The 26,040-nt window shown below is 32.1% G+C and overlaps 1 protein-coding gene across 1 annotated transcript in view; it reads right to left on the bottom strand.

Moving 5' to 3' along the window:
* The window catches only part of LOC127702229 (GTP-binding protein GEM-like), a 79,447-nt gene extending 60,861 nt beyond the window's left edge, over positions 1–18,586 (bottom strand). The window contains exon 1 of the mRNA XM_052206338.1: positions 17,707–18,586. Coding sequence (XP_052062298.1) covers positions 17,707–18,283 — 577 coding nt within the window. The 5' untranslated portion in view covers positions 18,284–18,586. The remainder of the gene's footprint in view (positions 1–17,706) is intronic.
* Between the last annotated feature and the right edge of the window lie 7,454 nt (positions 18,587–26,040).

Below are 26,040 nucleotides of genomic sequence, written 5' to 3'. Positions count from 1 at the left end.
GTTAATGATAAGAGGCTTATGCCAAATAATTGTTTACGACAGGGTGCAACTTCAACGCATTTAAGTCGAAGGGTTTTGGTGACCCTATATAGGAGTTGTTTCCCCTTATGTATTTATAACTTCTCAACCATACAAATGAATGACCTAGGATTTTTTGATTTGAGATCACTGACCTATGCCCTTGAAATTAAGGTCCAGGTCAAAGGTCAATTTTACGTTCTAGATTTTGACCTTTGCTAAAAATCCATACTCGTCTGGTTCATTATAAAACCATTAGATATTTTGCAATAGGTTGGTAGGCATGTGACCTTTAAAAAGGTCAACCGGAAGTAACATTCTTTTAAGCGGAAGTAGCCGTTTTCATACTAACTTAATGAAAAAGTACCTAGAAACCATATATTTTTAAAATCAGTTTGAAGTAACAAATGATATGAACCAGATGTGATACCTTCTTACACCGTTTTTTTAAATTAACCCTTTATTATCGAGGTTGAGGTGGAAAGACCTTCAATTGTTCTCTGAAGAATTGGTTTTTAGTTAATTATGAAATCGTTAATTGCGTCTTGTATTTTCTTTAACAAAATTGAAGTACATATATTGGTTCACGTACAGATGTTCAGTGTTTTACTGCACTGCTAATAAGTCGCTATTAAAAGAAAATCTTCAAAGAAATACAACAGCCGATATCATCGCGTTTAAAGGTATAACTTCTATATCGGTAGTGCATATGTACTTTTAGCCTGCTGTCACTAACTGCCAGCATTCTTATATTTGGTATACAAATTAAGTATTGTTTAACCTGACATCTGTCATATGGAAAACATAGTTCGGTGTTTTTCTTGAATGTATTTTATTTAAATCCCTACTTCTTTTTTTTTTGTCTTCAACTGATCAGAATAAAAGGGGGAGAGTTCAGTCCTTACTCATCAGTCCCGTTACATACTAATGTATCTTTCCTCCAAAAAAAATACTTAAAACACAAAACAGGCCATAAAAACCATAAATCGAAAAAAACGAAATACAATAACCAAATAAATAAAATTGATGAAAAGACAAATAACACTACACAGCAAACTAGAGATTGCATAACATGAAACTCTCAAACCAGGGGGGATAACTCAAGTGTCACAGGAGGTCAGCAGTTTCAGCTCCACTAGAGACATCAGCTACGTTATCTTTATCAAAACTCATTAACGAATCATATGCAGTTATTAGTAAGAAGATAAGAAGCCTCTTCAGTGGTTTTCTTTGGTTACAATTAAAATCAAAGAGATATTATATTATTATTCACAAGTTGTTTACACTCGATGCTAATGAGAACTTGACATGCATAAACCGCGTAAATGTTCGTGTTTATCATGAAAAACTGCGTATTAATCTCTATGTGTCTTTTTCACTAAATATACTCTCGTAAACCCCCATTTCGTTTTATTCACAGTTTAAATCTTACGTGAAATCAGGTGCTTCGGAAAAGTAAATATAACCGTCTTGGCATGCGATACCTGTTGGCCTGCTCAAATGTGAAACCAAATAAATATAAAAATTCAGTCGAGAGATTGCGATGGACCATTTCTTGATAACGATTTAAATGTGTATTGTGATTATATCATTTTAGGCTAAATCATATCCTAGATCTTCTTGTTAAACAACAAATGATTTTATGCCCAACCTAGGGGCATTATGTTTTTCGGTCTGTGCGTCCGTTCGTTCGTCGTTCGTCCGTCTCTCCCGCTTCAGGTTTAAGTTTTTGGTCAAGGTAGTTTTTGATGAAGTTGAAGTCCAATCAACTTTAAACTTAGTACACATGTTCCCTATGATATTTCTAATGTTAATGCCAAATCAGAGTTTTGACCACAATTTCACGGTCCACTGAACAAAGAAATTGATAGTGCGAGTGAGGCATCCGTGTACTATGGACACATTCTTGTTAAATAACTCATAAAACGTAATAAAGCTCACAAAGGTGAAAGTATACACCTTTTCGACTTCATTTGACATAAAAAAAAAAAAGAGATGTATTTCATATCCGTGTTACAATCTGGTTTGTGCATTCACATTGGTGTGCACACTGTGTTCCCATATAAACAGGGAACGCGTCAAAATGTTCCGTTAATCGGAGTTAGGCTTATTCTTATATACGTATTTTGATATGCCGTATAATGATGCTTGAGATGCTTATTTGGGACAACTTGATCAAAAGTTAAAGAGCTTTAAAAAAAACAAACAAAAAAAAAAACGCGAAAAGGCAAACAAACACACTACAAACCAAGACACTGAAAACTAAAGACTGAACACGAACTCCACCAAAAACAGAGGGCGATCTCAGAGCTCGGGAGGGTAAGTAGATCCTGCCCCACATGTTGTACCCGTAGATTTGCTCAGTTTTAGTTCAGTGATAAGTCCCATTCGGTAATGTCACATTTTTTTTTTTTTTTTTTTTTTTAATCTTTTGTGATTGTACCTAATAAAGATTATTACAGAAGCACGTTACATACGCACAGAAATTGCTGTTTTATGTAAGGAATATGACAGTTGTTTTCCATTTGTTTGATATGTTTGAGCTTTTGATTTTTTGATTTTGCCATTTGAGAAAGGACTTTCTGTTTTGTTTTTTCCTTGGAGTTCGGTATTTTTGTTATTTTACTATTTTTTTTGATAATTTTGCACATTTGTACTTATTTATAAAGAATAAAAAAAAACTTTGGTACAGTTAACCATTTAGCAACTTATTTTTGACAGACCATCTATAGTTTTCAAATAAGCACGAAGTAATCTGTTCGGAGGGATGACAGAAAAAAATGATAATAGTACTCAATACTTGCTATTGGTAAAAACTTTTTAAAGACACCATTATTTCATAAAGTCACTTCTAATAAACTGAAAACGCTGCTTCTGCATGTTTTGTAAAAGGGAAGTAGATTCCCCTATTATCCAGAGATAATATTCATTTTATCACTAAACTATCAATTTTGTATCGCTCATTTCCCAGTCAATAGATTGCCATTATACAATTTGTCATAAATTATCATGGTTTAATTTCCAATGAGTAATGTACCGTTCACGCTATTCAAAAAGCAAAGTGGTACTTCATTACTAAACAGCTAACTCATCAATAAACATTTCAATTTATTATGTTAGTACAGTATCGCTTTATCCTTCAACACTGTTTATTCAGCAAAGGTGAAAGAAAGTTCGATTGCTGTATCGATTATATCCATATGTTTTATATCAAAACTAGATTAAAATCTACATAAATATTTAGATGTAGTTTAACCGTGTTAAGATTTTATAATGATATGTAAGCATTTAATTGCTGCTAGAATTTTTGCTAAGTTTATTTTTTTTCTATCCTGCGATATTCCCGGGCTTGTGTTTCCTATCATGATTTCCTTGATAGAGGATTGCAGCTCACAAGGAAGCTATTAAACCAAGAGTTCCAAATGGTGAAGTTGAAATCATCCCTTCGTAAATTTTACGGACGCCATCACGAGTTGGTTGACCGTTATGGAATAACCGTTTCACAGATGATATCGGATATGTTCCTTGATGTCGTAACTATAAAACCCTTCCCTTTTCACGAATGTGACTTACCGAACCGGAGCAGGATCTGCTTACCCTTCCTGAGCACCTGAGATCACCCCCATTTTTTGGTGGGGTTCGTGTTGCTTAGTCTTTAGTTTTCTATGTTGTGTCATATGTACTTTTATTTGTCTGTTTGTCTTTTTATTTTTGGCCATGGCGTTGTCAGTTTGTTTTCGATCTATGAGTTTGACTGTCCCTCTGGTATCTTTCGTCCCTCTTCTACTATACAAATACAGGCTGACAGATAACATGAAGCGATAAACGTATAGTGTCCGTTTATAGTCTCCTGCTATCTTTCTTGAACGGTTATGGTCAAATTACTGTTTACATAACAGTTCAATTTGAGGTCCTCATCGCGGTCCACGTTTATAGCTATGTAGATTTTTCATTCAAAAACAAATTCAACGATTTAGATGGGGAAAAAACTATACGTTTAAATTAAATGTTAAATTGTAGGCTAAAAACAATATTCGTATAATGTAGGAAAATACAAAAATGTATTTGTACTCGCTACAAAACGGGAGAAAGGCTCGACAGACATCGCTTTTCTTTGCTGCGTTCACATGTAATTCGAATTTGATTCGAATTTACAAATTCGAATTAGTTAAATTCGTATTCAAAACGTTTTACGTTTTAAGTTCGAATTGCAATGCACGTCAAATTCGCTTTACTGTCCGAACGACCGTAACTTTTAATTTTTTTCAAGAACATTGTTTCCAGTTATTTTGCACAAACCACTGTTAAACGAAAAACAAATAACGTCATTATAGTTTTCGCCTATGATATTTTCGCGGACACGAATTATTAGTGTTATGTTTTTAATTTTAAAGAATCAAGAAATAATGATGATATTCTTTTAATTTGTCCGTCTAAGCACTTGTTCGGATAATTCGAATTACAATTTAGAAAGTGTTCATCCATTGTTTCATACGAAAACGCATTTCTATTTCATAATACGAATTCATCAATTTGAATTCGATTCGAATTAACTGTGGAAAAGAGAGAGTGTGTGAACGCGATTAGCGAATTCAAATGAAGTGGACGAACGACACCAAAGACAACCATACGGCCTTCTAAAAACCCGCCGTTTTATATTAAACAATTATAAGTATGAACTTTTTTAAATTAGTTACCCAGGGGGAATACTTAAAAAAAATCATCTTATTCACGATGTAACATTAGCACATACTTACAACTTCTCGTCCAATCAAATTGCTTATATTTGCCTTCTAATTTTCATAGTACATACTTTTCCTGTGTACTAAGTAACTACGCATGAATGACCACAAGGGTAAGATTTCATTGTATCGTAATCAAGATATTTAAAACAAAAATTGCCACTGGCTATTTTGAAATAAAATGCTGTGTTCCAAATTAAATTAAATAGTTTGTAATTAGTTTTCACATTGATTTTTAAATATCCTGCTATTAATATCTTTGGATCTAAAAAATGTTTTTGACAATTGCAAATTTTATCATTTAAATAAAGGGTAATACATATGGTTCTTTATACCTTGATTAGAGTACAACGATATCTTAAAATTATGATAATGTATCATCCATGCAATTACTTTGTACACAGAAAAGTGTGTACTATGAAACCTTGTGAAGGAAAATTAAAGCAACTTGGTGATAATTTTTTAAACTTTCTTAAGGAAAGTGATCTATTTCGTCATGAATTGATTGATTGATTGATTATTGGTTGCTTAATGTCCCGTGGCAAATATTTCATGCATGTTCAGGACGATGTCATGAATTGAAAAACTGTGATTATGTCTGAAGATAATGTGCCACCTATATATATATATATATATATAAACATATTCTGATAAATCTTTTAGTTTTTACTTTGAACTAATTAAAAAAAAAAAACACAAAACCTATAATCTCTGATCTATTTGTAGTTGCTTTTTAATGCCTATCTGCTAGACTATATCTTTGGGGACAAACTATCTATATGTTTCAAATTTATTATAGCTTTAGTTTTACTGTGAAATTAAAAAATGTTTTCAAAACATGTAATTTGCTTCCACTGCAATTTAATTATTGCCTGCTTTTGGTCAATTTATTTTGTCATCTTACCTTGTAAGAAGAACATGTATAGTAAAACACTGCTTTATATCAGTATACATACTTACACCAGCAGCTACCATCTTTTCATTCTGGAGTGAAGGGCCTTTTGAAATCACATATTTTACAATGATACTAGTAAGTAGATTTACACAAAATTCGTTAATGAGCTCCGTTTTACAAACACCTGTGATACAAGTAGTCAGCCAAAATAAACTATCAATAGACCAATTAAAAGATTACTCGAGTTGTAAATATGTGCTAAATTGGATAGTCTATGGAAAGGTATATACTATGAAATTAAGAGCTCGGGGCAAGCCCCTCGCTCTAAATTTCATAGTATATACCTTTCCATAGACTAACCTAGACATGTATTTAAAACTTTTACGTTATATGTTACCTGTAAAATGGCGCAAATGTATAGTTTTTATTTTTCAGCAAATGAAATATAACCTTGTGGCGCAAATGAAAGATTGGATTTTGTCAAAGTTGGCGCAAATGCAATGCGCTCGATTAAATAACAGATAAAAGACATTGTTATAAAACACTAAATTAGTTTGTTTTACATTCAATCTTTTCACCATTTTGACACTTGGTCATAAATAAACTCTATGTTTATTATAGGAAAGAAATTCTCAGTAGGTATTTTGATTGAAATTAAAAAAAACCAAATGTATATTTATAAAAGTAAAGTTAACATTAAGTTAAAATAAGTATTAAACTTCATTTCTGTAATTTCTTTTTAGAGAAAACAAAGAGATGTATACATTGAAATTTTAAAACCAAAGATAGAAGAGCAATACACTTTGATAGGTTTAGTGAAACAGTCGGGTATTCAGAAATATCATTCATCATGAAACCTTCGAAACCGTTATGATGTTAAGACTTTTTACATGTATACTTAAACTCAATACATGGAACAGTTACTGCATATGCTAGAATCGTTTGTGACTTCCATGCTATTACCGGTTATCGGCACCCTTATTTGCAGTAGGTAACACAGATCAACACTGTAAAATTTATTGTCAGAACTGCGAACAAAAATATTCTGGACACGATAGCGAAAAACCTTGTTTGGAATGTCAAATGGAAACACAGATGCTGTTGTTTCTGCTTTTGTGATAACCGGTAATAGGGTTTGCGATTACTAGTATGTATTTAAACTTCTCGAGCTCATCTGATATATATTTCTATCAAAAACACTATTTGTGTGCACTCAAATCATACTCGTACATGTACTATACGTAAATATTTTTAAAACTTAATTAAAGAATGTCATACCCTCGAACATCACAAGTAAGTACAATATGGAAACAGATATGACAAAACATGAATGGCAGATTGTCATACCCTCGAACATCACAAGTAAGTACAAAATGGAAACAGATATTACAAAACATGAATAGCAGATTGTCATACCCTCGAACATAACAAGTAAGTACAAAATGGAAACAGATATTACAAAACATGAATGGCAGATTGTTGCTTGCTTACGTCCAGTGGTAAAATGACATTGATTTTCAGGACGAGTATTAAATCTAATTTATAATCTTATCACATATTTATGAAATTAATTGTCCGCCTCGCAAAAAAAAAAATTAATTCCATTTCGTTAGGAAAACAGACTGAGATATACATTAATAATAGATAATCATTATATTGGTAAAACTATTGAAGCCTTCTGTTGATTTAAGAACAGCAGTAAAATGGCATGTCATTCATATTGGAAAAATCATCATAATAACATGTTTCAATAAAAGAAAATTATGTTGGTAGGAGCTTTCATCTTAGGCCCGAGAACACAGTATCTGGTGCCTTTTTTTAGACGATATATACAAGTTAAAAAATCGCAACAGCTCTCTCTCTCTCATAAAGATTTTTGATGTTTAGTGTACTACTTTTGGGATAAATTATATCAAAGTTATGGAAAAGTCTACTATCGCTTACTCAAAATATAGACATTTTTATGTTAAGGGGGTCTATAATTCTGTTTGACGGCTTCAGACATACTAATTTTTTACCTTTTTCAACTGGACCAAATCACTACTTTACCTTAATAAACAGCTGCGCCATGAGCGCATGATACGCCCGTCGTCTTGTGTGTGAATTTTTATGCAATAAGCATAAATAGTTTCTGACATACGGCGTGACATGCGAAAACCCCCCTTTTTTTTTTACAAAAAACTCAATATCTCTAAAATAAAATTTTGAATCAATACCAAAAAGTATAAAGATCTTTAGGTTAATATAACTAAGAAGTGTGTAAAATTTTAAGCAATACTCATAAATCGTTTTTGAGATACGGCGCGACATGTGAAAAACCCCTCCCCCTTTTTTTACAAAATACTCAATAACTCAAAAAAAAAATTTTGAATCATCACCAAAAAGTATACAGATCTTAAGGTTAATATAACTAAGAAGTGTGTAAAGTTTTAAGCAATAATCATAAACTGTTTTTGAGATACGGCGCGACATGTGGAAAAACCCCTCCCCCTTTTTTAACAAAATACTCAATATCTCTAAAATAAAATTTTGAATCATCACCAAAAAGTATACAGATCTTAAGATTATTATAACTAAGAAGTGTGTAAAGTTTTAAGCAATAATCATAAATTGTTTTTGAGATACGGCGCGACATGTGAAAAAAAAACACACACCTGTTTTAGTTACTAAGTCCCGTAACTCAAAAAGTTTTAATCTTATTTTCACCAAAAAGTATACAGATCGTTTGACCATCATAAGAAACAATTATATTAAGTTTCATGAAATTTGGATAAGTCATTCTCAAGTTACGGTGCGACATGTTTACGCCGGACAGACAGACGGACGGACACACACCGGACATTTGTATACCATAATACATCCCGTCAAAAATTGACGGGCGTATAAAAAACCATATGAACAAAATTTTGTTGATGTAATTTCAACCCCTCCCTTTTTCCCCTGCTTACTATTTTGTGCATAAAATATAAAGACATAAATTTGGAAAGCGTATGAAAAAAAATGCAAGTTATACACTGTCCACTCTAGGGACTATAAAACGAAAATCAAATGACGATAACTGTGTCTATTCAATAACTTAGTTTCGACTTTATAATAAACTTAATAAAGTGCAACAAAGCTATTTTATAATTTAATACGCCAGACTGACATTTCGTCAACATAAGACTTATCGGTTGCGCTCGAATTAAAACCTTCGAAAGGCCAATAATAACAAAATTGCATTGAAAACAACAAAATTCAAAACGATGTGCAAATTCTGGCTAAGGCCATCTATGCTTGATGGAAAGACATCCGTAGTGTTTCAAATGATTTTAAAAGTTTAAAACCGATAAAATTACCAGTTAAATAAGACGATATGCTCACTGGAGCTGACTCTTAGTTTAAGTATTATGATTTCATATTTTATAACCAAAACAAATGTAAATAAAAAGAGGAATTCCAATAAAACCTGTCATCATTATTTTTGTTCTATGTACGAAACTACATAACAACTTTATTATGTACAAAATATCTACAAAAATCTACGATGAACTACAACACCGTAAAACTAACAGATGGTTATATTATATGTGACCAATTGTTGTTCGATTATTTACGTGTTAAAGAGTAAAATAATTATATGTTTTTGTATTTTACAAACACTATTTACCGATTACAACATTTTGCCTCAGAATGAAAACTTCTGAACATGTATTTAAACATTCACAACGGCTTGATATTGATTTAGTAAAGGTTACATACGGACGTGTACAAAGAATAAACTAGTTTTTTATACTTCTTAATTTCCACAAATGAAAAACCTCCAATATATATCGAAAGACAACATCTGACGATTTCCAAACTCGGGACATGCGCATAAACATATAGTTGTTTAAAACTGAATGTTCCATGTCTCAAATCTCATGAAAATGAAAGAACTACAAATGTAAGTATACAAAGAACATTGTCGGGAAAATGTATTTATACGAGCTTTAGAAACAGGACGAAAAGCGAGGCTCGCACTCTAAGTTTAGTTGTTTAAGGTAGATCATAGGTATATATTTCCTCAGATAGAATTTTTTTATACTCGCCAAAATAAAGATTTTTCTATGCTTTTTCCAAAAATATAATAAAAAGTATGGGTCACCGTGCTATTTTTCAAGCTACGGGTCGTATGAAATTGCACAAATTTGCTTAGATTGATCATGAAAAAACACATTTTTGTGCATAAAAAGAAATCTATGAAATAGAATTTTGAAATAAAATATGAGAAGATAGGTTTTATAATATGCTTTAAGAAAATAAAAAGAAAAAATGGTGTCACCGAACTTGTTTTCTTGCTACAAGTAAAAAATTAAAATTTCCCTATCAGTCCAGTATAATTTTTTTACTAAAGGAGTTATCTCCCCTTAAATGGCCAAGTTGAAAAATGATTCTAAAAACACAATTATTTGGTATTTATTTAAACATTTTGAATAATGCAATAAATCACCAAGTTTTCTTTCATTAAATAAACAGTCTAACCTATAAATTGCCTATCTTTTTCCAAGTTTGCAGATTTGGGCAAAGATCTAGACCAATTGTGTACTGCGAAAATCCAAATAGTTGTCTCTGATTTTCAAAGAATACGACATAGTTTAAACGTGGACCACAAAGAGGACCCTAAAATGAACTGTCACACAAAAATAAATATTCTCATTACCGTTTGCTCAGTATGGAAGCGGAGTAACAGGAAACTTTATTAGTACAAGTACAAAAAGAGCAAAAATGTACTAGTGTGTACCTGAGTTAGACAGTTATTTGTACAATAGTTGGCTGAGATAGTTATTTGTACAATAATTGGCTGAGACTGTTATTTGTACAATAGTTGGATGAGACAGTTATTTGTACAATAGTTGGCGGAGACTGTTATTTGTACAATAGTTGGCTGAGACGGTTATTTGTACAATAGTTGGGTGAGACTGTTATGTGTACAATAGTTGGCTGAGATAGTTATTTGTACAATAGTTGGCTGAGACTGTTATTTGTACAATAGTTGGCTGAGACAGTTATTTGTACAATAGTTGGCTGAGACAGTTATTTGTACAATTATAGTTGGCTGAGACATTTATTTGTACAATAGTTGGCTGAGACAGTTATTTGTACAATAGTTGGCTGAGACTGTTATTTGTACAATAGTTGGCTGAGACAGTTATTTGTGCAATAGTTGGCTGAGACATTTATTTGTACAATAGTTGGCTGAGACAGTTATTTGTGCAATAGTTGGCTGAGACAGTTATTTGTGCAAAAGTTGGCTGAGACTGTTATTTGTACAATAGTTGGCTGAAACTGTTATTTGTACAATAGTTGGCTGTGACTGTTATTTGTACAATAGTTGGCTGAGACAGTTATTTGTACAATAGTTGACTGAGACAGTTAGTTGTACAAAAGTTGGCTGAGACAGTTATTTGTACAATAGTTGGCTGAGACTGTTATTGGTAAAATAGTTTGCTGAAACTGTTATTTGTACAATAGTTGGCTGATTGCCGGATAAAATATAAAACTCATCACGGGAAAGCTCTATAATACGGGTATACATGTAGTTCTTTGGTGTCTGTCCGTCTGTCATATTTGTTTTCGTTTATAGTGTTTAATCATAAATAATGCCGTTTTTTTTTCTCATTTGAGTTGTTTTACACTTTGATATGTCGTGGCCTTTTATATCTTACTTTACAATATGGGTGTTTGCTCATTGTTGAATACCGTTCGGTTGCATTTAGTTGCTTACATCCACGTCTTTCGGACTCTGGTGGATCGTTGTCTCATGACAATCATACCACATTCCTTTACTTTTATATTATAGAAAACAAAAACTATTATTACCGTAACTAAGAATACTCGCAGTTACTGAAAGTCAGCTCGAAGTACTTATGAAATTATAACGTCCTACATTCTAATATTGACGACTGTACTTCGGAGTAGATTCCAGATAGCGACATCATAAACAATGCAAGAATGCACGATTTTTTGCATTGCTTAATAATTCCAAATAAATTTACAAAATTTCAATTCAGAAAAAAAATTTCCTTGTTTAAACTATAAATTAGCGAATTGATAGTTATCCCCAAAAATGAAAGACCCAATGATTGAACAATAACAATGTAATGACATCCTGGATTAATAATTCCGTTAAGCTAATGCAAAAAAAAAGATATATAAGATTTATATGGAAAGAAATGATTGATAGATAAAATTAAAGTAAAAAGTTGGATAGATTAAATAACCCATTCTATTAAATCTCTGAAGGCGAAATCATTATCCCAAAACTAGATCATTTAGTACCTAAGCTGTAGTTGGCAAAACTTTTAGGAATTTTTGGTCCCCAATGCTCTTCAACTTCGTACTTAATTTGGATTTTTTAACTTTTTTTATTCGAGCGTCACTGAAGAGTCTTTTGTAGACGAAACGCGCGTCTAGCGCAAATATACAATTTCAATCCTGGTATCTATGATAAGTTTATCAGTACATCTTAAATTTACATCTTTATCCTAGCTTTAAAAAAATGCGAGTAAACAAACTATTGCGTTTATCGAAATAATGCGGATATCGAACCAAGTGAGAAATGTTCACTCCATAAGAAGATGCCCAAAAACAATCACCATGTTGCAAAGGAAATTAACAAAAGGAACTGTCGTCTCGTATGTCATAATTTATAGGTGTGAAGAATACCATGAGAAATTCTAATGTCGATATCTAAAAAAGAACGACAGTCACAGTCAATGTTGGATATAGTACGCCAGATCTAGAATTTATATAAATTATGATCGTTTTTTTTCCAGAGAAATCTTAACTATTTACAGAGAATATACACTTTGAAAGACCCATTGGTGGCCTTCGGCTGTTGTCTGCTCTATGGTCGGGTTGTTGTCTCTTTGACACATTCCCCATTTCCATTCTCAATTTTACTTAAAATTAATTTTAATAAAAATTAAATAAAATGATGGCAAACACAGTTTATAAAAAAAATTTCTTGGTGTTTAGAATTTTCCTATAATATTTAGTGTGATGTGCTTCTCATGATTTCACATCTCACGTCAACATTTTAAAGTCTGTATTTTCTTATTCATTATTTTCTTAGTTTTTTTATTCCTTGGGATACGAATTGAATTTAATCGTCTGGTGACAAATATTGCAAGCATATTCAGGACGAAATAAAATTGAGAATGGAAATGGGGAATATGTCAAAGAGACAACAACCCAACCAAAGAGCAGACAACAGCCGAAGGCCACCAATGGGTCTTCAACGCAGCGAGAAAATCCCGCACCCGGAGGTGGTCCTCAGCTGGCCCCCAAATAAAATTGTGTACTAGTTCAGTGAAAATAGACGTCACACTAAACTCCAAAACATATAAATGAACTAAAATTAAAAAAACATACAAGACTAACAAAGGCCAGAGGCTCCTGACTTGGGACAGGCGCAAAACTTCGGTGGGGTTAAACATGTTTTGTGAGATCTCAACCCTCCCCCTATACCTCTAGCCAATGTAGAATAAAGAAACACATAGTAATACACACAGTAAAACTCAGTTTAAAAGAAGTCCGAGTCCGATGTCAGAATAGGTAACAAAAGAAACCAAGTAAAATGACAATGATACATAAATGAACAAAGGACTACTAGTAGTTACTGACCTGTCAGCTCCAGACCTCAATTAAACTGATTAAAAGATTATATCTTCATCATATGAAAATCAAGTACAATCCCTCCCGTTAGGGGTTTAGTATCATACCATCATAAAATATATGAGAAGAACATAACCCGTATCATGCCAACAACTGGTTTTAGAATAAATGTGTTTATTTCCACTGCAAAGACCCTATGAATGAATCAATATTAATAACAAAATATGCAATCCTTAATGACTTGACAACAGTATCGTAACTATATCCTTTCCGAATAATTCTGTTTGAAGGTTTGGTTAGCTTTTGGTGTGAATGCCGACATTTTTGTGCTATCTTCTACGTCATTTGTTCACTGGATGAGAGTTTTCTCATTGGCAATCATACCATATATTATTTTTACAGTTAACATTAACGGTACCAATATGTTTGTTAGTCCAGTGTTAGAAGAATTTCGAAGCATATAAGTTTGATTATTAGTAATTCCGTAAAAACTATATCTAATACGAGTGCAATGTTCTGTACTAGACCGACACGCTTAATCGGATTTTTAATGTCCTAATACAGGAGTGTCTGCCCTCATACATAGTTTTCTATTTCCGAGCCGTCACGTCATGTTCTTATAGAAGAGAAGGAAACTGCCAGTTCTAAAGTCTTTGTTAAATGCCAGACCTACCCAGGAACAACGCCATTCTGCGCTCGACGGAAGCCATTTACCACGTGACCATCGAACATGTTGATTGCAAATGATACAGCACAGTTCTCTCACAAGCAAGCAACCCAAAAATGTAAAAAATATAATCATAAATCACATACACTTTGCTTGTTTTGCTGATATTTTGATATTTAAAAATATTTCTTCTGTCAATTTACCACGTGACCATCGAACATGTTGATTGCAAATGATACAGCACAGTTCTCTCACAAGCAAGCAACCCAAAAATGTAAAAAATATAATCATAAATCACATACACTTTGCTTGTTTTGCTGATATTTTGATATTTAAAAATATTTCTTCTGTCAATTTATTTTTAAAATTAACATTTCAATCCATAACGGGATACTAAAGTTGACATTAAGCAAGGCTGCATGCTCCAGGGAGTATAAAAAGTCTGGTATCTAGAAACAAATATTTTTACCAACACTTTCTGTAGAGCACAACATCCAGAAATAACCTTTGTGGGCATACGTTATAAACAAAGGCAAAGATTCCCCAAGACCCTGACTTTCTCGCCAGGTATGGGCACATGGGCAGCAATATTACTAAACATTATAAATATATGTTACATTTCAAAGATACCAAATTTATCGAAAGTAACTAATTTTAGTAACAGTGACTTTAACTGTGAAATTATCAGACTATATTTTCAATTTGTATAAGTTTCATTCTAATCGGGCAAGGTAGGCTCAAGTTACCATCCAGAAACCATTTTCCAAAACAAATAATTTGATTTTAGTAAAAGTTACTTTTAACTTCCACCTAGTGACCCTTCAAGCAATAGCTATAGGCTTCTTCCTTTTTTATATGGCTTTCATTGAAATTAAGCAAATGAAACTAAAGTGAACATCCGGAAACAAAGCGACACACAGACGGACAGACGGAAAAAGCGACAATTTTCTCGCTTTTTTTAGTAAGGATACATGTGATAAAGGATCTGTGAGATAAATAAACTCATCCTAGATAAACAGCAACTTAATAGAGAAATAAAACCACGTAAAAAGAGAGAAAAAAAAAGTACAACACATAAAGGTAAATTCAAAAAGGGGGAAGTAAATAAAAACTGTCAAAAGCATAGTTACGTTATCAACGAACGGAATGAGTAGGAAACAAATAATATTAGACATTTGTTAGTGTTTGCAGTGAATACGTGACGAAATTAATAGGTTACTCTAAAAAAAAATACAACAAATATCATAAAATAACAATACAAAAACAGCTGTTGTCAATATTTTTTTCAGTCAGTTTATTCGGAAATTTCACATTGATCTATAATTGATCTTTAAGGGTGAAAATTGTAAATGAACCACGGTAGTTTAACTCTGATAGAAAACATTTCAGCAAATAACTCTAAACGATAATAAGTTTTTAGTCATTTTTTTAAGACTCATCTTTAAGAGTCGATCAAAAGTATATCTAGGTCTAGGGTCCATGGTGATACTTCTGGTCTATTCTTTATGCCTACCAAATGCCTACATATACAATGGACATTGGTCTTGTCTTAAATATGTTTGAACGATTGACTTTTGAACTGTATGTATTCATCCTTCAATCTTCGTTTTTCTTAAGTTTCCAGTGCAAAAATAAAAACTATGTCAACGAAATGTCAAAGAGATTAGTGCCTTCAAACACTGCATGCTACTTATCAACATTTGTTTAATTTTGCTTTAAGAGTGTGTTTAATAATAATAATATGCTTGTTTTGAAATCTTACAAAAAACTGTTCATTAACGTTTTCTGCTGCTTGTACCCAGTTGAAACTTTCTGAGATATAAGTAGTCGTTAATATTTATAGGTGACCTCTGACCTATTTTTATTTTGACCTACACATTTGTATGGTCTTTTCGTTCTACTTAAAGGCATTTGCTAATTCAAAACACTTTACAGTAACGTTCAGAAGCTTTTCAAATCTTTTCTTCTAAACCTTTTATTTTCAGTTTTCAAGTGATTTTTTTTTGTAATAAACAAATAATTTAGCCTTTTTTGTTTTCTACATGTAATTTTCAATTTGGGAAATACAAAAACATTTCCATAAAATGTTTTGCAAATAAACTGTTTTAAATCTCTATATGATACAAAAACGAGACTTCAGTCATGTGTTAAGTGTCCCTCGCAGGATATTGTTGATAGTAATTATTGAAAAGCTTTATGTTTCTCAACAAAACCGTAAGCTACCAATTTATGTGTAAACGATGAGTTTTCGTAGAATAACTTTCATAGGGTACGCTCAATTTTAAAAGCCAAAACACATCGAACGTCTGAATGCAAAAAAAAACAAATCTGAACTGAACAAAACATCCAAAATCATCAACGGTTAACTTTGTTTACAACCATTACAATTGCTATGTTCAGTGTAAACCATGACGGTTCAACCATTGTTAGCTTGGAAAAAGAACAAAAAGTCTTAATTGAGGCGTTTGTATGGAAACCCTTAATACTACTCCATGCGACGTTTTAGTTGGTCTATAATTGTGTATATCCTAGTCAACACATCCATTTGGCAAATAGTGTTGCAAAGGATAGGTTCAAATTTTGCTCAATTTAGGTGTTCTGTTTAATAAATAGTTTTTATTGTTCTTACAATGGCATCAACTTCAATGTAATGAATCAAAGAACTGAGTGGGAAATCTCAAATTATACTTTTGTTCATTATTCCGAGGGTAATTTTGTTCGAATTGCAAATAAACGTCTGAGCAAGTTAATTTGCTTATTATCTTTGCTATATATTTATGACATTGGTTGCATTCAGTTGCACTTGTTTTTGTTGGTTGATTGACAACTGTTTGTTTAACATCATTTAGTAAATAGTTAATGGATTCCAGAACGAGAACTAATTAACAATGAATCAAACAGGGGTTCGGACGGGATGAAAGGCGGAAATTTCGATTGAGTGTATTTTCTTAGTTTCCAGTATATTGAAACTTATACAATAATTTCAGTATAATTTACTAGAATTGTCTTTTTAGATGAAAGTTTAAAAAAAAAAAGATAAAAAGTTTTTGGGAGTAACTGGGCAATAGTTTTTAACGCATTAGCTAGTGAAAAAGACATAGTTAATTTCAAAATATAAAGCAACGACTTAAAACATGCGTAGTAAACTTTTTTCAATGTAAAACATTCTATACACCAGATGCGCTTTTGAACAAATATTTTAGTTTCAGTTATGTTGGTGATCATATAACTTATAAACCTTAACAGAACGTTGAAGAACTGGAACACATGAAAAAACATGAGAGGCAAAATCTGGCTGAGGATTTAGTGATTTACATGAGTAAAATGAAACTGAATTTTCAAATATTTTGTCTAGTGATAATTTCTTTAAATCGTTTTTCGCATTGTTATATCTGCACCAGCGTATTTAGCTATTTGACACGTGATACCATTGGAGAATAACCGATGACCAAATATTAAATATATAATATATCATCTTTTATTATTGGTCAAGAAGCACATTTCATAAAATGTAAAAGGGTTATTATTGATGATCGATGCATAACAAAAATACTTATAAAAGAAAACTGATCGCAATTAAACAATACTCTTCATATATTTCCGTTAACATTGAAAGATGTTAGCTACTATAACACAAAAGAGATATTTCTTTAATTACAGACTTCTGCATCAAGAACTAATAACTAAGATTACGTAGAACTGAAATTAAAATCATATTGTACATTAGATATTTAAGAATGACTTACCGATGCTGATATCAAACCGATACTCCGATGTCAAAAACTGCTGGACAATTGTAGATTTACCAACACCTAAGGCACCCAATATAACAATTTTATAAGGCTTAGGTCTTTGTAAAGAACCTTCACTATTGGCTAAACTGTTTTGTGAACAGGAACTTGACCCAATTGATAAGGTATTTCCGTCCCCTTCGGATGAAACAATACTGTTGGTACTGCGTGACTTGATGGAATCTCCTCGGTTGACAATGCCTTTCGATGTCATTTCAAAAGTTCTTAGTCTATACAAGTCATGATCCTGGTCTTCGTAGTTAGTTCTCAAGTTCTTTATTAAAGGCCTCCGATAATTATTTTTCGTTGGTAAGCTGCTTGTTCTAGGTCGAATTCCGTCAATTTCATAACTTTCAAACGTCTTATTTTTAGTTTTCTTCATAGAAGTGGATCGTGCTCTTGGCCTCGGATTAATAGATTTTTCATTGTTCACACTACAATTATGATCCCCAATCAATGGGCTTGGGACACGTTTCATTTTATCGAAATACATTAGTTTTCCTTCTTCTACCTCTTGCAAATTATGATGCATGATTTTCTTTAATAAGTTGCGACTTTACTTTCCCTTTAAATTCATAAATATTTCCATTTGATATTTTTCTATATTCACAAATAAATAATATCAATTGTTGAACAGCCACTCATAAAAATCACCATCTTTCCAATATTTGTAAAAATCTTACAACAAGTCTAATAACGGCAATTTCCCGATATTTTTCAATAAACTGAAATTTACCTGCTCTTTGGTTGATAGATATAGATACAGCTAACATTTTATTGGTTGGTAAAGTCTAAGCTTCTCACAGTGTAAGTGAATGTTGATTTTACGCTTTCAGCTAATCGATTGGTTGCATTTAAATACTTCCGATATTCCTTTTTGATGGGAAAGAAGATATAGTATCGACTGACAATGTATGTTCGATAATTGCTTTTAATCTGCCCTTTCATCGTGTTTATATACTACTAACAGCTGTAACATTTGCTATATTAGAGATCTCTTGCTTACTTAACATAACATAATTATATGTTTTATTGAATTGTTGGTTGATTTTCTGCTTACATATAAAAAAGGAGATGTGATATGATTGCCAATGAGACAACTCTCCACAAGAGACCAAAATTACAGGCTCTTGACTTGGGACAGGCACATACATACAGAATGTGGCGGGGTTAAACATGTTAGCGGGATCCCAACCCTCCCCTAACCTGGGACAGTGGTGTAACAGTACAACATAAGAACGAACTATAAAAATCAGTTGAAAAAGGCTTAACTCATCGGATGGATAAAAATACAAATACTACAAATACAAGTGGACGTGGCCGGGTACTTGTATATCCAAACAACAAAAAGACACGAAATATAAAAAAGAAGATGTGGTATGATTGCCAATGAGACAACTCTACAAAAGAGACCAAATGACACAGAAATTAACAACTATAGGTCACCGTACGGCCTTCAACAATGAGCAAAGCCCATACCGCACAGTCAGCTATAAAAGGCCCCAAAATGACAATGTAAAACAATTCAAACGAGAAAACTAACGGCCTAATTTATGTACAGAAAATGAACGAAAAACAAATATGTAACACATAAACAAACGACAACCACTGAATTACAGGCTCCTGACTTGGGACAGGAACATACATACAGAATGTACCAAGTACAGATCTGAGAGTACTCGCAGTTACTGGCAGCTAGTTCAAAGCCACTAACAACTAATAAAACAAATCATGCATCTAAGACTTAATTATCAATCCGTACACATCCAACATCCAATGAATTTAGTGTAAAGACGTCATAAACAGTCAGAGAAAAACATGACGTTGTGCAATGCCAAGATACAGGTATCGACAGATTGTAGATCCATGAATGTGTATATGTATATAACAATAATATTTAGTTTGCTTTTAATTTACTGATAACAAAATCAATATTAGTACCAATAAAAACAATATTTAATGGTGTACATAACGGCCAGTGGCAAATATTTAATGCATATTCAAGACATTTAGAAAAAAAATAATATTACTATTGGCAGCGTTAGAAATATAAGTTGACTTAACAATTCTATGTGATGATTGTGTTTCCAAGTCGAAAAAATAGCGTTTTGGTTATGCTTGGAAATTTTTGGAGTTGACTCTATAAATCGTGAAGAGAAATACTTTGCAACATAGATTGAGCCTCCTCATAGGGTTTTTGATTATGTGATTACTTGGTCGTTTTTATAGTGATTATTTGATTACCATCCCAAATATTTCATGATTATTTGGTTATCTAGAACTGTATTTTTTTATTATTTGATTATCTAGTTTAAAAAAATAATTTAATGATTATGTGATTATATTGGCAAAACCTTTGTGATTATGTGATTACTTGGACACCCCAATGAGGGGCCTCTAGATTCAAAGTGTCATTCTGCTTTAATACTTGTGAATGAAAACGTAAATCAAGATCAAATCAGGACTACTTAGATATTAATCTATACAAATTGCAAAACCGTTATTTCATGTAACTAGAGATACACAAGTGTTGACACATAGAAATGTCTTGCTTAAGTAATCATGAATATATGGGTATGCTAAATATGCAACAAATTAATTGATTATTATGCTACAAATACCATGTATTACAATTAACAATTAAAAAAGATAGATTACAAAAAAAAAACCTAACGAAAATAAGATATAATATTAATGTGAATCACCGAAATGTAAAAATGACGTCACGCTCGAATTACCTAGAAAAGCCTTTCTTGTTACTAATAGTAACTAAGAAACTTATCTCAAAAACTCAACATAAATCCCTGTATCATGGATGGAAGTCTAGCCTTAAGAATATTATCAAAACATGGGTGGAGGTTCTTAGAACTAAGTTGAAGCCGTAGAATTGAGAAACAACTACATGTATAGAAATTTATATTAAACATTGAACCATGTAATATTCGGAAATAATTATGCTGAACTAGGCTTCTTTCGGATTTTTTGTTTTTAATATAACAGACTGAAACTCAAACAAATAATGAAATTAGTTTCCAACTAATGGGAAGCAGATATGACAGTGTCTTGTCTTTGATCTTTTTGAATTCCATATTACCTTCACTTTTCTATTGGAAATTTAAGGTTCCAAATCCGAGTTAAGTAATTTTTCACAATCTCTAAAAGAATCTTTTAAACATTTATGCACCGTACATGTAAGAGTCAATTATTAAGCATATGTCATCTGCATGTTGTCCTGATATGCAATTACTCAATCATAAAACTTGGATGCACATTAATATAATTAGATATAGAACAATAGGACTCGGATTAAGTCCAGCGGACAAATACAAGACGAAAATATGAAGACACAAGACATCTAAACAAACGATATAGATGTTATAGCTATATACTACTTTCTAAAGTACCTATATATTAAGTAACTAAGGTTCTGCAAATTTGATTAAACAAGCTTCGGATTACCATACCTCCACGTATAATACCTCGCATTCAGCCAGTTGGCCGGAGACCGAACTAAACGTCTTTTTTGAATGCTCGTTTTTACGTGTTTGAATCTTTGTTACCCAAACTAAGAAATGATTCCTTCGACAGAATAGGAAACAAAATCAGCAACCTTTTGCAATCTTTGTGTGCCGTGCAAATTAATAAATGAATTGATTTGTTATTCTGTTCATTAATTTTATAGTATGTTGCAACAAATGCCCGTGCGTAGCTTCCGAACTTTTTGTCTTCTTTATCTACATGTTGCCTTTGAATATAAAGTGTATACATAATGTATTATACTTTTCCTACAAAACAAGGCGTTTTTACTGATTTCCAATATTCAGCTCACGCAAGAAACCTTATTCGGTTAGACTCGGGACTGGAGACAAACGTTTTGGAACCAAAATATATAAATTTTTGGAGGCATAAATTCTAAAAGAGTTTATTAAGGTAATTCAAAACAGTACGAAGTGCATTTTTCTTACGGTGTGAATACTTCACAACTTGTTCGCTATGCCCGTGTCTGTAGTCGCGTTTTAGATTTCAATGAACGTAATTTATGTATAACTGGTAAATCATTAAGTAAGGGATTTCGTTACCACAAATAAATTAAAATATTTCCCAAATTCTTTCCTATACAGATACAAAAAATTGGTTAGAAAGTTAGGAGAGTAGAATTTTTATTAAAAAACGCGATATCACATCCTAATCTGTATGGTAATTGTGCTTTTAGAGCCCGTAAATTTAGATACGATCCATATGAACTAATTGATCCATTGACTAAACTTATTTCTAAAGGTTATCAATTTAACACAGTAGTTAAAGCTTTAAATATTGTTTTTTGGCAGTACTTACATTGATTTTGTTTTTGAAAAATTAAAACATAACTAAATATATATTGCTATATATGATACATGGAAGTTATGAGAACTACATCCTGTCGATAATGTTTTCTTATACTTTGCCATTGCGCGAGGTCATGTGTTACTCAGACTGTTTATGACGTCTTAACACTAATCCTGTTGGATACGTACCGATTGATAGTTTAGTCTTGGAGAAAATGGTTTATTCATTAGTTGTAATTGGCTTTGAACTAGCTTTCATGTTAGTTGATTTTGTGCATCGTACCGATCTTTTGTGTTTAGCCAATTACAGCTACCTTTTACAATTTGTTCTTATGTTGTGCTGTAACTGTTACTGCCACTTCATTTTAACCCTGGCAATAGTTGTCTCGTTGACAATCATAAAACATCTCCTCATTCTTATATTCTGTATGTTTCTGCTAGTGTGTAGTATTTTAGTTTCTACGGATATCGTCAGTCCAGTAATCTGTACGTCAGCACCAAATTTTATCCATTCCAAATATTTTGATAAATGCCATACCCTGTTACATGTGATACGTTTAAAATAAAATGAACGCAATTTTCTCCGGGAAATATCAGCCGGATATTGATGTTCAATATAACACACTTTGTGTGAAATTGATCACTAAATACATAAATCTATACATTTTTGTACATCTTTGGCTTTTAACAATTTTTGTGATAAAATATTTTCCAGACTGACGCTTCTGACATATTCAGTACGGCAAACTTGTCATGAATCACTTTAAATTAGATAGATATATAAATATTCAATCGATGTAATGAGAGATGTTTTATGTTTAGAGATGGGTTTTCAAGTATCACCAATCTGTTGTTATAGTTTTTTTTGTATTTAAGATTTTTTTTATTTAGGGGGCTAGTTAAAACTATAAAGAAATGGTCAACTATTTCATAACAAGATAATATAATTGACAAAACTTCCTGTATCGTTTAGATAATACAATGTATTATATTGCATATACCTACGATGTTTCTTGTAAATATTTAATAAGGAGCTATATAAATAAAATCGCTTTACCTTGCTTTAGATTTGTGAAGTGCCAGATGTGATTTTGTGTCTAGAATATAAACTATAGCAGTTTTTTACCGTTTGTATTGATGGTCTCTACCGCAAAGTCTCAAACTAAGGTCTGCAATGTTTATATTAAGGAAACGCTCGCATCTCAATACATAAACAAACTGTCACCAATCGTCGGTATGGACAGATTTCTTTGATACATGTTAGCACTACTACATCTGTGCACATCAACAATTATATAAACTAAAATAATAAGTAACGGTGGTCAAGTATAGCGACAGGATCGTGAAAGATCTTGTTAGAGATCGTGAAAGAAATCGTATCGAGAACACACATACAAGGTCAAAAGAAAATCTATTTTATTAAATTATAAGGACAAATATTCAAAAAATTTAAATTGTCTGTCAAAATGGATCACCGCTATTAAAAAACTATAAAAGACAGATTGCGCTTCAACATTGCAATGACATAAAAAATATAAACAAACGTGATTTTTTTTATGATATGAATGACTGAATTACTATTCTCTGAATTGTCGTTTTATATTAAACTTTCAAATGGCTCTCAACATTTTTTTGTAGTAGCTTAATCAGCAAGTGGTGCTAAGTAGAAATATTTATATAATTTTGATATTTATGCCCGTGAAATATCAGGTATCAGTTTTTTGTGAAAGATTCGATGTCGCATATATGTCATTGCACAAATCATTGAAAAAGTTGAAATCGTTTTGTAATGATATGAAAAAATATTATGTAATTATTTGAACAAAAGACTGAACTGCCATGCTTCTTTCGGTTCACTTTTGTTTAGGAATAAACCGGTTACATTTGTAGGCTATGATGGTTCATTCCTTTTGGTTAAAAAACTCAAAAAAAATTGAGAAATATCTTTTTGAGCTATTTTTTCAATGAAAAATGACCATAGAATCCGGGGACTTCAAATTTGCGGCATGTGAAAATTAGAAGATGTGATAAAAACTTAATTTTTATTAAAAAATCAACAAACTATGATTTTCATCTTTATGTGTTGGGATTTCAACAACAATTTATACGACAGCGTTAATTAATTGGTGTTTTCATAATGACCCTGTTATATGTCCAAGGTCTGTTATAATGGTCGAAGATGCTTGTCGTGGCACGATGCAACGCCGAGGGACATTACAGCCTCCGAGGTCATTATTACTGACTGAGGACAAATAACAGGGTCAATTTGAAAACACCCATTTCTTAACACTTTTTGTTTTTTGGGAGAAATTGTATATATATATAATAATACCAAATGCAATAATAAAAGGAAATTTTTAAAGTGATGTGATGGACTTACATGTAAATTTTAAAGTAAATATAGTTTTATTGTTGTCCTATTCAAAGCAATTTATGGCATACAAAATACAAAATTTCATTCTTGATTTTAAAACTTAAAATTGAATAAATTGATATACATCATGGAATGTATTCTGGAACTATAATTTGGCAACTAGGTTAAATAAGATAAGTCATGATTCTTGGGAACTTTCAATTTCTTGATGTTTCTTTTCCGTAGAAATGTATTTGAATTGATAACAACTGAAAATCCGTAATAGCCCCCGATTAATTATAATGGCCCTGTTTTTTCCATAATGGCCGTTTTTTCACAAGGGCTCTGTTTTTTTCATTATGGCCCTGTTTATTCATGATGGCCCTGACTTAATGCCCTGTTAGTCTGTAATGGCTTAGTTTTGCTTTTATTAATAAAGGGGCATTTCCATACATAATGCACTAAACCTGGTTAATAATAAGGTATAGTATAGAATTCAAGATTGATGCACAACCAGTGTCAAATTATCGATAGACAAGTTATTAATTAAAAAAATAACCACAAATTTGAAAAAAAACTATTTCTGTTCAAGGACTTGACCGAATTAAATTAGGTGTATTATGATATTCTTAATTGATTAACGGTGTCCAATTTGCGGTAAAATGTGAGATTGAAAAGAGATTACAAAATGTGAGAATCATCTTTTTATGTTAATATGATTTAAACAAAGATTGAAACACAGGTATTGCATGCTATTTTGAATTGATTCCCGGTGTCAAAAATTATCAGTTGGCTGACATATTCGAAACGACCGTCAAAATGTAAGTGCAATTTCATAGAAGAAATTTTGTATATTTGTAAAAACAAGACAAACCCCGAAATAATTCCTGGTTTACGTAACAGTGTCTACACAGCGACTGTGGAAACAATGAATGATAGTCGTGCCTTTATTGTATAAGATACGCCGAACTAAAGTTTTTAAGGTTCGAGCTGAACAAAATGTGTTAACAGTTCGCAGGATCACGCCATCCGAACTTATGATATTGACTTAGAGTTAGACAGTGTACATGTTATTACCAGGACTGTGTACTTAGCGTAAAGAAATTGACTATTCGTTTTGATTAAGTTTTTTTCAAAGATACATACCATGAGAAAAACAAACTTAATAGCAATTTATTATCTCAAACTCAACGAGACCGGATGTGTCCGCAAGATAAGCATCTTCTGTTATGCATGCTTCACCAGACGAGCGAATCCAGACTTTCTACGATCGGGAACAGAACACAATCGGTAAATTTACAGACAAAGCTAGGAAATCGATCCAACACACTCGAGATACGAAAGTGAAATGTTCACCTCCAACGTATTTCAAAGCGTACTCACTCAATGTAGTTCAAGTGAAGACCCCCAGACCCCATCTCACTTCGCACATTTGCACATGCATTTAACATTATAGATAAACAAAAATATTTATTTTTCGACAAATTAGGCTCCTTGTTTCCGTATTGCCTTAGATTCTTAGGTATGTTTGCCGGTTAAGTGAAAACAGATCTTGTGTTAATATATACAAATAAATATGTTTTTTTTTTTTAAGTAATGAACAAGACTCAA

This window comes from Mytilus californianus, unplaced genomic scaffold (assembly GCF_021869535.1).
Source record: "Mytilus californianus isolate M0D057914Y unplaced genomic scaffold, xbMytCali1.0.p SCAF_5, whole genome shotgun sequence".
In the NCBI taxonomy this organism is placed as follows: Eukaryota; Metazoa; Mollusca; class Bivalvia; order Mytilida; family Mytilidae; genus Mytilus; species Mytilus californianus.
This window is presented reverse-complemented; position numbering and strand designations above follow the sequence as displayed.